Raw genomic sequence first — 17,242 nt, 5'->3', positions numbered from 1 at the left:
CTAATGAGAAAAAGTAAAACCTACACTTGTCAAATATCTGGGCAGAAGAGAAAACAGAATAGCTTTAGTTGGAAGAATGGTGCTTTTGGAATTTTTTCCAACAGATTCTACCATGCCACTAACAACACTTCTCCATTCTTCAAATGACTTTTAATAGGGAACTGAATAGCATTTTCTGTTAGAGTGAGCAGGCAGGTTAATTCCACTGACAACTGAATTGCTATCTTTATTAAAACGATTCTTACAAATGCCATGTGTCCTAACACGAAAAGGTTTATTTTTATTTTAACATGTGCTTTGCAAATTTACACCAGTAGGAGAAAGGGCTTCAACTGAAAAGATTTTAGTCTTCAGAAATGCGACTGCATCCTCCATGCTCAGTTTTTCCATCTCCCAGTTGTTGACCTTACCAGAGAAAAAGCAAAATAACGTGTAAGAAGACGATAATATATAAAATAAAAGCTAATTTAGAGATCCAAACATATTAAAGTAGTATCAAGTTAACTGCTTTTAAAAAGCAAATGTTACCTTACAATTATTCATACTTTAAAGACCTAATAAGATTATATGCTAGGTTGAGGAAAGCTGTAATAATAGAAATTATAAAACCTTTAAAGGCCCTCAAAATTGTGCAAAAATTACTTTCTTGGGAAAATTATAGGGGAAGAGGGCATCTTAATCTCAGTAATCCATACATGATGAGTTTCTAGACACTGAAGTATGACAGTGGAAGAGTCAAATGTTTATGCTTCTCATTATGTGCAGGATTAAATGAGTATCATGAAGATAGATCCCAATATTATCACAGATATAAATTTATTTGTGAGGTTTTTGTTATGGATAGATATCTGAAGAGTCTGTTAAAGAAAAGCTGTGGTGCTTTGGTCAAAGAGGTGGACAAGTGGGAACAGGAAGAACGATTCTCTTCCAGCTCTACAGGTGATAGATGAGGAATGAAGGATACTGGTGATTCCCAGCATCCTACAGTGGCCCAGGACAACAAAGCTTCAACAGTTTTCTTCCCTTGCTCAAGATAATCCAGAAGCTGGAAATGGTTTTATATGTTTGGAATTAAATAAGAAAAGATATTATTTATATTCTTTCTCATCAAAGAAGGATTAAAGCTGACCAAAATAATATTATGACACTCCCTGGTAATCAAAGTAATCAGCTAAGTAGAAGCTAAATTACATACTTCCTTCTCAAAAAAAAAAAAAAAACCAAAACTAAAATATTTATTCCAATGATGCCAACAATTCCTCAAGAATCCTAGTAACCAAACTTCAACCACTACATTCAAAGTAGTTGTTAAAATGTAGTGAAAGAATACCTCATTTGTATTTTTTCTTACCAAGATTACATGAAAACCCATTACATTCAAATGCCGCATTTTCATAGCAAGGACTCCTCTGGGGTGGACTGAATCCAAACAATAAACAGATCTAGGAACACACAGCACTGCTACCCTGAAAACAAACATAAACAACATGAGCTCAGTTGTGGACATTAGCACTTACAATCTTACTGCATTCCTGCTCTTTGGAGATTCAAAGGTGAGCTTTCCAGTAACCACTGCCTTAGTTTGTCACTTCTTTCTGTTACTTGGCCTCTGCAGGTATCACAGTATACAAAGACTACTTTATTAAACCAAAATGCTATAATAATCTTTTACACAAATGGTCATCTCTCAGCCATCTTTCAGGGTAGCTATATTCTTGAGAAGTAAAATTTTCAGATATAAAAACCCCCATTTTAAGATGGAGCTAATCTCTGACCTGAATACAATTATGCAGAAGTACTGATGTAAGTAACACCAAATGGTAAATGCTCTTCTTGCAAATATTGTACATATTCTAGAGAGCAACATTTAAAAACCACAACTAGACCAAATACAAAGAAAACCCTAAGAGAAAGGCAATACTAGTAAAAATAGAAAATCTGTAACAAAAATATGAAAAATGTAATTTATTTTCCCATTCCTGCATTCTGAAAATAAGTTCAATGGGAAGAAAAATGGAAAAGGAATTTTAAAAAGATATTTCTATTCTTATTGTCTTCTCTACACTGGCTTTTACAAGAGAAATTTACATTTTTAAAGAATGTTCAAATTTTTTACTTCTCAGAACTTTATACTGAGAACTATGTTATTTTACTACAGCAAAACAGTGGAGTACCTGGGATAAAAAAAAGTGTTGACAAGGTCAGAAAGAAAGCCTGTTTTTGAGAGCAGATGGGTAACATAGGTAGAGAAGACAGCATTTGAAAAAGATTGGCAAGGAGTGAGTGAGTGAGATGGATTCTGTGTCAAAATGTCTGATACTACTACCAGTAATGCAAATGGAGAGATGACCAGCGAGGACTTCGAACTCTCACAGATCTTTCTCTATGCCTCTCTGTCATATTTATGCTCACGTCCAAGAAAGTAACGAGATTTATGTTCCTTGGGGACAGCGTTCATGTCTGACTTATCTTTGTGTGCCCCTCAAGGCCCAGCAGAGCCTCTCCACAAAAGATGACTGAGCAGGGGTGTGTATGCAATGATTCCATGATCTTATACACCTGCTGAACAGGCAGGGCTCTCCCTCAAGGTGTGGCATCATGCTTTTCCCAGAGGTATCCTACTTGTAATGTAAGAGTCCACAAAACAACTTATGATTAGCTTCTCATCCACACACAGCACAGCTTAATTTAAAAGCTAAGATTTCTCTGCTTTTGAAAGGTCTTAGAATAGAGCAAAATACTTATTGGATATCTGATCTTTGTAAAAGCCTCACTATTCTGGTCATTATTTTATTATCTTACCTAAAGTTTAAACTGCACTGATAGTTTCAATTATATTAACATTGTCTTATTGAACAGTTTAGCTTCAAAACCTAACTTTAAAAAATGTCTACTTCAGTAAGTGACCCAACTCTAGCTTATTACATGCAGCCATAATGCACACATGAAACTAAGCAGTAGATTCTCCAGATGAGAATCCCTTGGTGTATTGAAAGTTTATACAAACAGATAAGGTCTTGGCACTGTTACTGCTACCTAATATATATTTCAGAAATAAATTTAAATTCAGAAAGCTAAGCAAATGACTGTATGTAAGCAACCTTTGCATATTTGTAGCAGAAGTTACATCCACATCTGAAAAGGAAAGCACGTGGTTCCTACTAGCATCCATCCTGATTTCAAAGTCTGAAAGAAAAAAATCGGTATGATGTTTTCAAACAATGCTCAAAATGATTTTCTGTGTCAAAATGTCTGATACTACTACCAGTAATGAAAATGGCAGTTGCTAATGATTTTGAGAGCTTACCATGCACCAGACACTAGTCTACAGATTTTTACATGCATGATTGCATTTACTGGTCACAAAGATCCTATGGGGTGGGTACTGTTATTACTGCCATGTTACAGGCAAGGAAACTGTAACAAGTTTCTAAATTCACAAGTATCTAAATTCACAGTATCTAATTCACAGAGCTAGTAGTCGTAGAGCAAGAATCCAAACCCAGGCAGTCCAGGTCCAAAGCAATGCCATACTGCACTAAACTGCTGCAGTGAACTCCTAATGTTCTGTCAGAAAAAAAATAAAATAAAGGTGATCCTGTACCAATGTAATAATTATGTGGCAACTGCACATTTTTTGCGAAGCATCCTTCACTTCCCAGAAGGCTACTAAGCCCTTCTGCAACCTTCACATTTGATGGTGATGGTGACGGAAACAGCTGTGGCAGTGGTATGTTCAGGGCCTTGTGATAAGCAGCATTGTCAAGTTTCAGACAAGTATTCAAAATGTGAAGTTTATGAGCATTCCTCTCTATGTCACCTAAAAAATAGAACAAAAAAAGAAAGAAAATACATCATTAAGAAAAATAAGAATGTCTTATTTTAAGATTACACTAATGTATCTATATTTCTAAGTGTCTCTTTCTTATTATGAGGACTCTCTCAGGGTCTGCTGAGTTTTCAGTGTCTAGAGGAATGACCTGTACTTGACAATGCTTTAAGTTGAGATATCTTAAAGTTTAGAGTGGGTCTAAACTTATTTTACAGAAGAAATGCCCAAGAATGTTAAAAAGCCTTCTGATTAATTAAAGGCAAAGTTAGAACCACAATCCAGTTCTCCTGGGTTCAAGGATTTACAGCTGCAAAAGCTGACTTCAGTTGGCTTCAAGTAAAAATGAAGAAATACAAATGCCTCTGATCAAGGCACCAAGAAGAACCTGAACATTTAGCCTTTGTGTTAAGCATACAGTGCAATTAAAAAAGAATAATGATGATGTTATCCTTTTTCTTTACTTCTCTACATATGACCTGTCACTGGAGGAAGCTCTGTAAGTTTGCAGGTTTGAAGCACTTTATCTTCAGCCACCATTACAGCTCTTTCCTCAGTAACATTTGCTCTGCACAGTTTAACCAACACTGCTGTAAGACCGACAGAATCACTAGGTACTAGTGGTAGTGCCTTTCTTTGATCACTATTGTACACTGACTTCCTACCTGATGTCAGCAGCTCATGGATGACTTCCTTTTGGAGAAGCTGATTAACAGCAGCCAGGGGGAAATAATTCATCATGCAAAATGAACACACAGCATTCAATAGGTTTTCAGAAGAGATATGGTGAAGACAACCAGTCAGAGCACTAGCCATAACTTCTAGGAACCTTTTGGGAAATAAAGAAAGTCAGATTTCAAACACAAATACAGGACAAGGTCATGAAAGAGCTAGTTAGATGCTATAGAACCAATGTCTTTAAGGAATCCAAAGAAAAGAGTAAGAAAACCACACATGTAAGTAAGTTTCCAGGACATAGTTTCAGGACAGTGCTATCTAATAAGTGTATATATCCAATAAATGTCTTACACAGAAAGCATTTTATAAGCTTTCACCTGCTTAATTCCTATTAAAACTCTATGGGGGTATTATTATTATTCTCATAATAAAGATGAGGAAACAGGCTCACAGAAGTTGAGTAACTAAGCCATGAATTAGTTACAGTGGAAGGGAAGACTTTGTAGCAAGGAAATAGCAGGAACAGCATTAGGTTCATTTGTCAAGTTCCAGAGCCCTTTTCCTTTTTTGGTCTTTTTTGAGACAGGGTCTCACTATGTACTCAGGCTCACCTCAAACTCACTGATGGTGGAAATGCAAAATACTGCAACCACTAAGGAAAACTGAAGATTCCTCAAAAAATTTAAAAGTAGAACACCATATGATCTAGCAATCCCACAACTGGGGATTTCAATTCAGAAATCGGATCTCAGAAAGATAACTGCACTCCCATGTTCCCTGCAGTATTATTATCAGAAATCTAGATAGGCAAACAACATAAATATCCATAAACAGATGAATTTTTAAAAATGTAGAGTCCAGATATGGTGGTGCATATTTAATCCCAGCACTCAGGTGGTTGAGAGGGAGGAATGCGAGTTCGAGGTCAGCCGGGGCCATAGAGTGAGAACTTATCCCAAAAGAATAAAAAAAAAAGAAAATGTGACCTAAACATAAAATGAATTATCATTTATCCTTTAAAAGAAGAGGGAATCTTGCTATATTTTATGACATAGATAAACTCGGAGGACATTATACTAAGTAAAACAAGCTAGTCGCAGAATGACAAACACTACCATAATCTCACTTATATGAGGCACCTAAAGAGTCAAACTCACAGAAACAAACTGTGTTAGGGATGGGGAGGGGAGGGAAAACTGGGGAGTTTCTGTCCAACAGCTATAAAGTTTGAGTTATGCAAGATGATTAAGTTCTAAGATCTGCTGTAGAACATTGTGCCAGAGTTAACAATATTGTATTGACATTTAAAAATTTGCTAAAGGGTATTTTTTATCACAATAAAAAGTACACAAGGTGGGCAAGGTGGCCACACCTATAATCTTATCTACTCAGGAGGTAGAGATCCATCAAGAGGACCTAGGTTCAGGGTCAGCCCAGGCAAAATGTTCAAGAGACTCAATTTCAATCAATAAAAAAGCTGGGTATGGCTGTACATGCCTATCATCCCAGTAGGAAGCATAAACAGCATAAATAGGAGGATCAGGGTCCAGTCTGGCCCAGGCATAAATGTAAGACTCTATTAAAAAAAAATACATACACCAAAAAGGGTCAGGGGTGTGGCTTAACCTACCTGAAAACTCAAGGCCCTGAGTTCAAGCCCCAATAATGCCCAAGAAAAGTAAATAAATAATAAAATTTAAAGACTCATTTCTAAACTTTTCAAAAAAATTTTTTGAAGATGAACTATGAACTTAGAAGCTGATGCGATAAGCTAGAGAGACTGAAATGAAAACTCTACAGTGAATAAATACATATAAAGAACAAGAACTAAGCAAAACAACAGTAAGAATAAAACAAAATTCTATTTAACTTCATAAATGAGTAAGAAACACTAGGTTTTGTTTTTCAACATGGATAATGGCTATGGGTATGTTCACTTGTAATCTGTTAAGCTTATAATTTATAATCATCTTATAACATGTCATGTGACAAAATACCAAAAACGAGTACATACTCTTTGTTCTGGCATTTGTAGATATGATTGAGAGAAGAATACACGTGAAGAATAGAGACAATGCTTTTCACATTTAGGGATTCAGATTCTGCCACTATTTTCTTCATAAACAAGTCCATCAAACCAACAGGTCGAAAGCAAAGGTTTTCAAATAAAATGAGGAGAAAAAGGACCTTAAAAAAAGAGTAAATTCAGAGAAAATCCTTAGTTACAATTTTTTAGAACTCAAAAGCAGCAATATAACTGTGCTGATCAACAGAATACTCCCTAAAAAGGAACGAGTATCTTTCCTCACAGAATCTGTTTCACTAATTCTTGAATCATATCAAGTTAATGAGCAATCAACTAGTAACTATGGCTTCTGTACTTCCATTCCATTGAAAATTAAAAACTTTCCTACAAGTTTTTCATACATACTACAGATCTTAAAATTACCTTTAAATACACCTTTTCTGAAGTTTTCCAAAATGTCCAAATCAATCTCAAACTGCACCCACATCCAAAGTTAGATACTTCCTAGATTCTGAGATTCCTCAAAAGTTTCTATAACTTATATTAATTTCTAAAAGTGAGAATGGAGTTGAAATAAGTAAAATAAGATTAAAAAGTTTTCCAGTTCACCTTCAATTTCCCTCTTGGTCTTTACCACAATTACTTCTCTTTCCAAAATCAACTTTTGTAATAAACTCAATATTCATCTTACTCTCTAAATTAAACTGAAACTAGTGATTTACCACAGCTATCACCTACATACCTGAAAAAGAAAGGTCTACCAGCTCCTTCATTTAGATGTTTACATTACTAAACATCACTCCTGAATTTAAAGCTTTTACTATGGATGAAACAACTGACACGATCATGAAGTAATAACATTTTATTCTTCAAAAACTGTAAGCTTGTCACACTATCTTTATTTTTCAAAATGTAACAAGGAAAGAGCATAAACAATGCTTCATATCTAACCCAAGATCCAAACAACCTTCTGAAAACCAGCCAACTTTGGAAAATATTTTATATTTTCCAAAATATTTTATTTCAGACAGAAAAATGATCAAAATATTGAATAGTGTGTTAGCATATATTAATAAGCAACCCTTAGAAAGAATAATAAGGAGCTAATTTTTCAAAAGTTAACACTGGAATATTTTGATATCTTAACTGCTATAAAGCAGAAAGAAAAATACTTAAAATGCCAAATGAATTAATATGCTACTTGAAAGTTTCTGAGGCCTATACACAACTGAGAACACACTTACTTCCTTCAACTTCCAGATGTCAAAAGTTGTAGCCACATAATCTGCTATTTCCTTAAAGAGATCTGAATTACGGTATCTGAGGTCTTTGCAGGCCCGCAAGATGCTGATCAATATTTTAAAAGGACACCCGTGGATATTATCTTTAAGAATAATTTAGATAAACAAAAATTAGCAGGTGGCTTTGAATGTAACATTCATGATGCTCGATACTTTTGTTCGTTTAAAAAAAATAACAGCACTGTATTTTGGAGACAAAAAAAAGGAGAAAGAAACTACAGGCAAAAAATAAAATTTATTTGCAACCATACCACCAGTTTTTCTTCATATAAAAGCAAAGTTTCAACAATAAAATAAATATAATTGAAAACAGAAGGTCAGAGGCTGAAAGTCATGAAAGGAAAAATCCCTTTACCTATGACCACCTTACTGCACTCATTCAGGAGTACAACAGAACGGTGATCCATAGCAGCCAGGACCTCAAACATGCGCTGGCTATTCAAAGCAGAAAAGCTGTCCAAGTCCCTCAAGGCTTTCATCTAAAGAAAAACAAATTAATTAGCATTCATGGAAAAGTCGTTTTACTTTTAAATAAAAAGAATGAAGCTGGAGAAAAATGACCCAGACAAATAGGTAAATGTGTGTTTTATATATATATATGTATATGTATATATATATACATACATATATATATATATATACATATACATATACATATATATATACATATACACATATATATATACATATTACATACATATTTTATATACATATATACGTGTGCATCTTAATTTACTTTAGCAAAGCTAAGCCCAAAAGCATAGCAATGTCCTCCTTAAGAAAAATTGACTTTAAAAAGTGAAGTCATAAGAAATACTTTTTCAAATCTCACCCACTAGAAAAAATTCAGGTGTTTACCTCCAATTTCTTTTTAAGAGCAATTGGTGCATCTTTTCCAATATATTTCATCACAGTCTGTAATGTGAAGACATGTTCTATTTTCCAGACTTTCTGATCAACTAGTATCCTGTCATTAAACACAATAAATATCACAATCCTAGAATTTCCATACCAGAAGAGAAATCTTAACATTTCAATTTCCCCAGCTCCTATTTCTCATGGGCAAGGAATATGAAGCCCGTAAGAGATGTACCTGTTCAATACAGTACAAGCAGTTACTTAAAGATCCAGGGCCACTACTTTCTCTTACTTTATGAACAAATAGTAAGATTTCCTATGAATAGTGAACAAAGAAAAGAAATTAAGTATTATTCTCAATAATCTATGATGTTAGATTAGTTACTTCAATTTTATAATTTCCTTTCAAGCTGAGCCAGTGTCATGCAAACACTGCATAGTGCCCAAATAACTATTCCGAACTGAATATAATTGTTGGTTCTGTACCTCACCACAATTCACATTTAATTTTGATGTTCTCATACCTTTTTATAGGGTAGGCCTTATAAAAAAGTATTATTTCCAGCTTTATCTCATCAAGAGTCAGGATTTTAAGTCAATACTTTAACTACCAACAATACCTCTCTTCTCCTCACTCCCCAAAAAAGGAGATCAGTTTTCATTTCAATTGTTAATTCTCAGTGTAAGAGAACAGGAAAAACACACACACACACACACACACACACACACACACACACAAATGAAGAAAGTATAAGAATGGTGGGAATGCAAGTTAGTGCAACCACTCTGGAAAAAAATTTGGAGGCTTCTTAAAAATCTAAACATAGATCTGCCATATGATCCAGCAATCCCACTCTTGGGGATATACCCAAAGGAATGCGACACAGGTTACTCCAGAGGCAGCTGCACACCCATGTTTATTGAAGCACTATTCACAATAGCCAAGTTATGGAAACAACCAAGATGCCCACTACTGATGAATGGATTAAGAAAATGTGGCATTTAACCTAGGTGTAAACCTAACAAAAGATGTGAACGACCTCTACAAGGAAAACTATAAACTTCTGAAGAAAGAGACTGAGGAAGACTATAGAAAGTGGAGAGATCTCGCATGCTCATGGATTGGTAGAATCAACATAGTAAAAATGTCTATACTCCCAAAAGTAATCTACATGTTTAATGCAATTCCCATCAAAATTCCAATGGCATTCATTAATGAGAGTGAAAAATCTACCATTAAATTTATATGAAACACAAGACGCCACGAATAGCCAAGGCAATACTCAGTCAAAAGAACAATGCTGGAGGTATCACAATACCTGACTTCAAACTACATTACAAAGCAATAACAATAAAAACAGCATGGTACTGGCACAAAAACAGACATGAAGACCAGTGGAACAGAATAGAGGACCCAGATATGAAGCCACAAAACTATAACCAACTTGTCTTTGACAAAGGAGCTAAAAATATATGATGGAGAAAAAGCAGCCTCTTCAACAAAAACTGCTGGGAAAACTGGTTAGCAGTCTGCAAAAAACTGAAACTAGATCCATGTATATCACCCTATACCAAGATTAACTCAAAATGGATCAAGGATCTTAATATCAGACCACAAACCCTTAAGTTGATACAGGAAAGAGTAGGAAATACTCTGGAGTTAGTAGGTATAGGTAAGAACTTTCTCAACGAAACCCCAGCAGCACAGCAACTAAGAGATAGCATAGATAAATGGGACTTCATAAAACTAAAAAGTTTCTGTTCATCAAAAGAAATGGTCTCTAAACTGAAGAGAACACCCAAAGAGTGGGAGAAAATATTTGCCAGCTATACATCAGACAAAGGACTGATAACCAGAATATATAGGGAACTTAAAAAACTAAATTCTCCCAAAACTAATGAACCAATAAAGAAATGGGCAAGTGAACTAAACAGAACTTTCTCAAAAGAAGAAATTCAAATGGCCAAAAACACATGAAAAAATGCTCACCATCTCTAGCAATAAAGGAAATGCAAATTAAAACCACACAAAGATTCCACCTCACCCGTTAGAATAGCCATCATTAGCAGCAGCACCAACAACAGGTGTTGGCGAGGATGCGGGGAAAAAGGAACCCTCTTACCCTGTTGGTGGGAATGTAAACTAGCACAACCACTCTGGAAAAAAATTTGGAGGCTACTTAAAAAGCTAAACATTGATCTACCATTTGATCCAGCAATACCACTCTTGGGGATATACCCAAAAGACTGTGACACAGGTTACTCCAGAGGCACCTGAACACCCATGTTCATTGCAGCACTAGTCACAATAGCCAAGTTATGGAAACAGCCAAGATGTCCCACTACTGATGAATGGATTAAGAAAATGTGGTATCTATGGATACCAATGGAATTTTATGCAGCCATGAAGAAGAACAAAATGTTATCATTTGCTGGTAATGGATGGAATTAGAGAACATCATTCTGAGTGAGGTTAGCCTGGCCCAAAAGACCAAAAATCCTATGTTCTCCCTCATATGTGGACATTAGATCAAGGGCAAACACAACAAGGGGATTGGACTTTGAGCACATGATAAAAGCGAGAGCACACAAGGGAGGGGTGAGGATAGGTAAGACACCTAAAAAATTAGCTAGCATTTGTTGCCCTTAACGCAGAGAAACTAAAGCAGATACCTTAAAAGCAACTGAGGCCTATAGGAAAAGGGGACCAGGAACTAGAGAAAAGGTGAGATCAAAAAGAATTAACCTAGAAGGTAATACACACACACAGGAAATTAATGTGAGTCAACTCCCTGTATAGCTATCCTTATCTCAACTAGCAAAAACCCTTGTTCCTTCCTATTATTGCTTATACTGTCTCTTCAACAAAATTAGAGATAAGGGCAAAATAGTTTCTGCCGGGTATTGAGGGGGTGGGGGGGAGAGGGAGGGGGTGGAGTGGGTGGTAAGGGAGGGGGTGGGGGCAGAGGGGAGAAATGACCCAAGCCTTATATGCACATATGAATAATAAAACAATAAAAAAAAAAGAAAATGTGGTATTTATACACAATGGAAGTTTTCTCAGCCATGAAGAAGAATGAACTCTTATCATTCGCAAGTAAATGGATGAAACTAGAGAACATCATTCTGAGCAAGGTTAGCCAGGCTCAGAAGACCAAAAATCATATGTTCTCCCTCATATGTGGACTTTAGATCTAGGGCAAATACAGCAATGTAGTTGGACTTGGGTCACATGATAAGGGGAGAGCACATACAGGAGGTGTGGGGATAAGTGAGAAACCCAAAGCACGAAAGTATTTGATGTCCCCACTGCAGAGGAACTAATATATAAACCTTAAAGCAACAGAGGTCAATATGAGAAAGGAATCAGGAACTAGTGAAAAGGTCAGGTAGAGATGAATCAACTTGGGATGTAACACATTTGTACATGGAAGCAATGCTAGGAATCTCTCTGTATAGCTATCCTTATCTCAACTAGCAAAAACGTTTTGTCTTTCTTATTATTGCTTATGTTTTCTCTTCAACAAAATTAGAGATAAGGGTAGAACAGGTTCTGCCTGGAAGCGAGGAGGTGTGGGAGGCGAGAGGGAGGGGGAAGGGGGGAGAAGTGGCCCAAATAATGTATGCACGTGTGAATAAATGAATTTAAAAAAAAGAAAGCATAAGAAGTGCTCACCGCAATCCTGCTCGAAGAACATGCACATTCTTGCATGGCTCTAGCGCCTCTAAAAGAGTTGACAAAACTGAAAGACATCTCTCATCACACTCGTTGATACGTTCCTATTGAAATATAATTACAAAAACATTAAGAGATGAGTCCAACGCAAGCAAAACCACTGAACTGATGCTTTCAATTAAAGGATTAAGTATTAAACCAATAATTCATATAGTCAGTCCACAATAAACAACTTTTGGGGGAAAATAAGATGTTATACTTAAGTGAATTTTCCAAATAACTGATACATGCCTTTTTATGCATCAACTCTTTTTTAAAATTTATCATCATCATTTAACACCATTTAACATCGATCATATCCCTTTGCTCCTGAAACAACTTGTATCAAACGTTATTTTTACCTCTTCTTAGGACTCGAAGCCATCATGAAGACAACATGGCACAGTAATATAAGAGCTACTAAGGTACACAGGGCAATTTGCCCATCCTAAAGACCCCTACTAGACTGTGTCCATACAACTTCCCTATACCTTTTACTGAGTATGAAGCTGTAACTTCAGTTGTGAATCTTCACATTCATATCTCCTATCATTTTACTACTTTTATCTGGGTCTCTGGGGAGCCCAGGCTCCAAATCCTAACTTCAGGTTCCCTAAGTTAGGGTGCTAATTTAGATTCCAGAAATGACAGTGGGTGTAATCTGGAAAATTAGTTCTAACAAGTACTCTCTACAATTTAACGAAAACCAGCCTCTATACCTCATAAGAGTAATATGATCACATCCAAGAAAACTCAGGTTGAAAGAGGAATGTTCTTTGCTAAATTACAGGACTAACCAGTCACAGAATCTTGAGTCAGAACCAAATAATGACCCAAAAAAGATGAGAGAGAGAGCCTGGAAGGAAAAAAGAGTTTCATTTCCATGAGAGTATTTCCTTGATAATGAATATCTGCTTTGAAAGGAAAAGACTATTTGCAATGTGTTTGAAGGGTAAATTCATTGATGGCACATTGTCCTTTCACCTCTAGCTAAAATACCTTTATGACATTCCATCAGCTCAGTGAGACACAATCATGCACACAGATACTCTGACTCCAAATATCTACTGCTCACTTTTCACCAGTGTAGGTGCTAAACTAATGAGAATACCTGTCCAAAATCTAGTACAGTAAGAGCATCACTGTCCAATCATAATCATATTTTAAGTAACAACATAGGGAACTAATACACAGTCTATCAAATAAACATGGATATTCTGTGATTTAAACAAACACACAAAAATAAAATTTAGTTCTTGGTTAAGGACATATGGAAATCTCAGTGATACAGAAAGTTAAAAACACATACACCTACAAACTCAATTCTTGAATTCTATAGAATGATAGCACACATGTCAAATTACCTTCCAGAAATTCTTGTCATTTAAAAATTTATTTCATTATGACCATAGAGTTTAGAAGTCTGAGGTGTCTAACTCTTAAAAAATAAAAGATTACCACAACAAGCTAATCCTTCCTGCCTCACACCATGTTTCATTGCAGTGACGTCCAACAGGCCAGATACTAACACTCTTCTTTGAAAGTAGAGGTGGTTCCATCCAATTTATCCTTCTTCCAATGTATTTTCCACTTATTCAGTGATCCAAAATAAGAATTCAAGCCTGTCAATCCTTTCCTTAAAATCCTTCAACAGATTCCCACTGCCTACAGAATAAACCCAAACTCCTTAACCAGACATATAAGGTTCTTTATTACTTGGCTCCTATTTTTTCAGCCTCATGTCCTGTCACTAGCCCCTTGCTCCTCCCCTCTCCCCTTTGACCAACATATAAACATATTTCCAACCCATTCAGACACACAACCTCATCATTCTGTACTTTAGCCATACCAAACTACTTTCAGCTCCCTGATCTAGACAAACTTTTCCTATAGGATGCTGGGCATGTCATCTCTCTGCTTGACACATCTCCTTCATTATCAGTTCTCTCACAAACTGCTGGTCATCCCTTTGACTCAGCTTAGGCATCTCCTACGGGGTCTGAATTCCAATTCTACCATGAACTAGGTGTTCATTCAATCAATAAATACTTATCAAGCACAGCTTGAGCATCCATAATCCAAAGATCTAAAACTTAAAACACTGGCACTCAAATAACTTTGGATTTTGGAGCACTGTGGATTGGGAATTTGGGGATTAGAGATGTTAAACTGGTAAAGTCTATGTAAATATTCTAAAATCTTGAAAAACTCCAAAACCTGAAATACTTCTGCTCCCAAACATTTGGGATAAGGTATACTTAACCAGTACCTACAATAGGGGGATTAACAGGTATATGACCTTGCACAATTAACCTCTCTAAGCTTCAGTTTCCTAGTCAGCAAGATGAAAGCAACCATACCTGCTTTAAAGGGCTAAACTAAGGATTACATGAAGCAATTCTGTAATCTCTGCTTGTCTCATCTTCCCATCACAAAGACAGACTAGGTTGGGAGCCCCAGGACACACTTTCATAAAACCTTGTAGTTTTCTTTCATTGCACTGAAAGTTGTATTATGTCAGTATTTTGATTATTTTGCATTCTCCAGTGCTCAGCCCAGTGCCTATAATATAGCATGATTCATTAGAGGAATGTTGGTTATCATTTTTTTAATGGCCTGCAAAATATGACTTTCCTTCTAGATTATAAGCTTCAATGATTATAAAGAACTATGTCTTGCATATCCTTACATCCCTACTGACAAATGCAGTAACTTGTATACAGTTGACACCCAATATGTTTGTTGCATGAATAAATGAATGCACTAATTGTGTGATCTTAGTTTTTAATTTTACTCATCTGAAAAACTAAAAACATCAACCTTGTAGTGTTGTTGAGATTAAATAAGATTATGTGGATAAAAGGTATAAATAGACACTTAACAAATTTTAGTCTTCTTCCCTCCCTTTTCTCCTTCCTTCATCTACCCAACCTTTCTTTGTATATCTTGTATCTTTCCCCATTTAGTCTCTTCACTACTACTCAACCCTGGAGAAGACAAATGAGACAGGCTTTCATAAATTTCCAAAGCTAAAGAAATGAACTAGCTAACTCAAAGTCCCTAAATTACATATGTGTGGTATATATATGTATATATAATACATATATATCTGTACATATACATACATTCCACTGACAGTTTCTTTTAAGGTGGCTGCTATTCATTATTTCCCCTCATTCTTTCCAGATATTTTAGAGTAAAAACACAACTAAGTCTCTTTTTGACTTTACCTGGGTAATCCTCAACAAGGTCTGTACCACAAGGGTATTTTGAGGTACTCCAAGCTTCACCATGGCATGAAGACTGAACAACAGTTGGTCATAGTACATTATGTTGGCTTCTTTCATCATTTGTTCACACAACTGGTTAAACACGGGGTGATTAAACATCAGTTGCTTTTCAAAGCGCTGCTGGTCTTCGGACATCCTTTTGGCAATTGTCCACATCGCTGAGAAGTAGTTACTACTAGGAAATGTAGGTGCTTTTGAAAATGAATCTAACACATCACTTAGGGAACTACACTCCTGAGACAGCTTTCTATGGCTGATGGGGGTTGGTTTCATTTCCTTGCTTAGTACATCTTCACTGCAAGCCTCAGGATGAAAGTCCACTTTCTTCAATCCATTATCAGATGTCCCAACAGAGACAAGAGAATGTCTTGAGTCAAAGGACAGTCTTCTAGGACAACATAGACTGTCAACTCTAAAAAGTGACGCAGTGCTTAAGCCTTTTGTTTGAAAGCCACCATCTCCTGATTTTAAAATGAATGCATCCTGAAAGAGGTATCTAATAGATGTGTGCATTCCATTATCAAATTTATTTAACAAAAGGTTTCTTATGTTCCAGTTTGAATGAGAAATTTTTGGTCTGCAAAATCCCAAAGGATATAGTCTCAAAGTTCTGCTTCTTCTAACTAAAATACTGAATTGTCTGAGGTTCCATAAAAAGAACCCTGCTTTATTATTCATTTTGCTATCCACTGAAACACTTTCAGATGGCTTTAAAGTTGTCAATACGAAACAAAAGTCACTTTTACTAATGAAAGATAACACACGCTGTCGTCTTCCTACAGGGGACAAGGTAATGAAAGGAATAAAAATTAAAACTTTTATTTAAATATATGAAATGCATTTAATAGAGCTGGCATGGGAACCTATCGAGCCACTGAAGGTTTACATTAAAACGACAAAACAATTTCACCAAGATAGGCTTCCTCCATTTTTACCACAATGTGTATGCAGTTTGGGATAACCTGTTTAGACGTGCTCGTTGTGTAAATTAGCTAAAAACAAAAGGCACTGTGTTGGAAAAGGACTCCATAAAGCTTCCCCTATAGATGGGATTTTTGTTAGCACCGCCTTGGAGATGTCTTAGTGAAAATAATAACATTGGTGGGTACTATGAAACATGGTTTAGCAACGGCCGAACCCGGACTGTTGAAAATACAGATTTGCTGAGAAGCAGCAGGAAACTTGCTCTTGGGAAGAAGCTACCACCAGAGTCTCACCGGACGCCAAAACCAGAGCTACCGTCCTTCCGCAGCTCAGCCACCTAGCAGGACCCACCACCCTAAACTGCCTAATGTCTGGGCCACTCCTGAAACCTCCCTGCGCAGGACACAAAGCCTAGGTAGTGATCCTGCTAGTAGCTCCTCCTACGCTTGTCCTCCACTCACCTTACAGCAGAACCCCGTGGCTATTCACAGGCGCGGCCATGACAGCGTCGCGGAGAGCTGCACGTATCGCGAGATTCTACGGCTGCCTTTATAGGTCAAAAAGCCTCTGTTCGCGGCAGTTGTCGAAAGAGATGCTCAAGGAGAGAAAAAAGCCTGTCAG

The 17,242-nt window shown here is 36.4% G+C and overlaps 1 protein-coding gene across 1 annotated transcript; it reads right to left on the bottom strand.

Annotated features, from left to right (window-relative positions):
• Positions 1-200: 200 nt before the first annotated feature.
• Fastkd2 (FAST kinase domains 2) lies at positions 201-17,233 on the bottom strand. Its single transcript, XM_074071560.1, has 12 exons — positions 17,083-17,233; positions 15,638-16,473; positions 12,369-12,472; positions 8,693-8,801; positions 8,190-8,313; positions 7,778-7,917; positions 6,522-6,694; positions 4,495-4,658; positions 3,605-3,820; positions 3,102-3,186; positions 1,352-1,466; positions 201-405 (listed from the first exon to the last, which is right to left on the bottom strand). The coding sequence occupies exons 2-12, from the start codon at positions 16,373-16,375 to the stop codon at positions 286-288; spliced, it is 2,088 nt and encodes a 695-aa protein (XP_073927661.1). The 5' UTR covers positions 16,376-16,473; positions 17,083-17,233; the 3' UTR covers positions 201-285.
• Positions 17,234-17,242: the final 9 nt, after the last annotated feature.

This window comes from Castor canadensis, chromosome 4 (assembly GCF_047511655.1).
Source record: "Castor canadensis chromosome 4, mCasCan1.hap1v2, whole genome shotgun sequence".
NCBI lineage: Eukaryota > Metazoa > Chordata > Mammalia > Rodentia > Castoridae > Castor > Castor canadensis.
Note: the sequence above shows the minus strand (reverse complement) of the source record. Positions and strands in the feature narration are given on the sequence as shown.

Excerpts from the sequence above, each read along its gene's own strand:
- Fastkd2 (XM_074071560.1), bottom strand. The coding sequence starts at position 16,375 with ATGAATAATAAAGCAGGGTTCTTTTTATGGAACCTCAGACAATTCAGT. Across the intron at positions 4,659-6,521 it reads TACAAATGCCAGAACAAAGA|GTTCCTAGAAGTTATGGCTA; the intron begins GTATGTACTCGT and ends ATTTCCCAAAAG. Across the intron at positions 3,821-4,494 it reads CCATGAGCTGCTGACATCAG|GTGACATAGAGAGGAATGCT; the intron begins GTAGGAAGTCAG and ends TCTATTTTTTAG.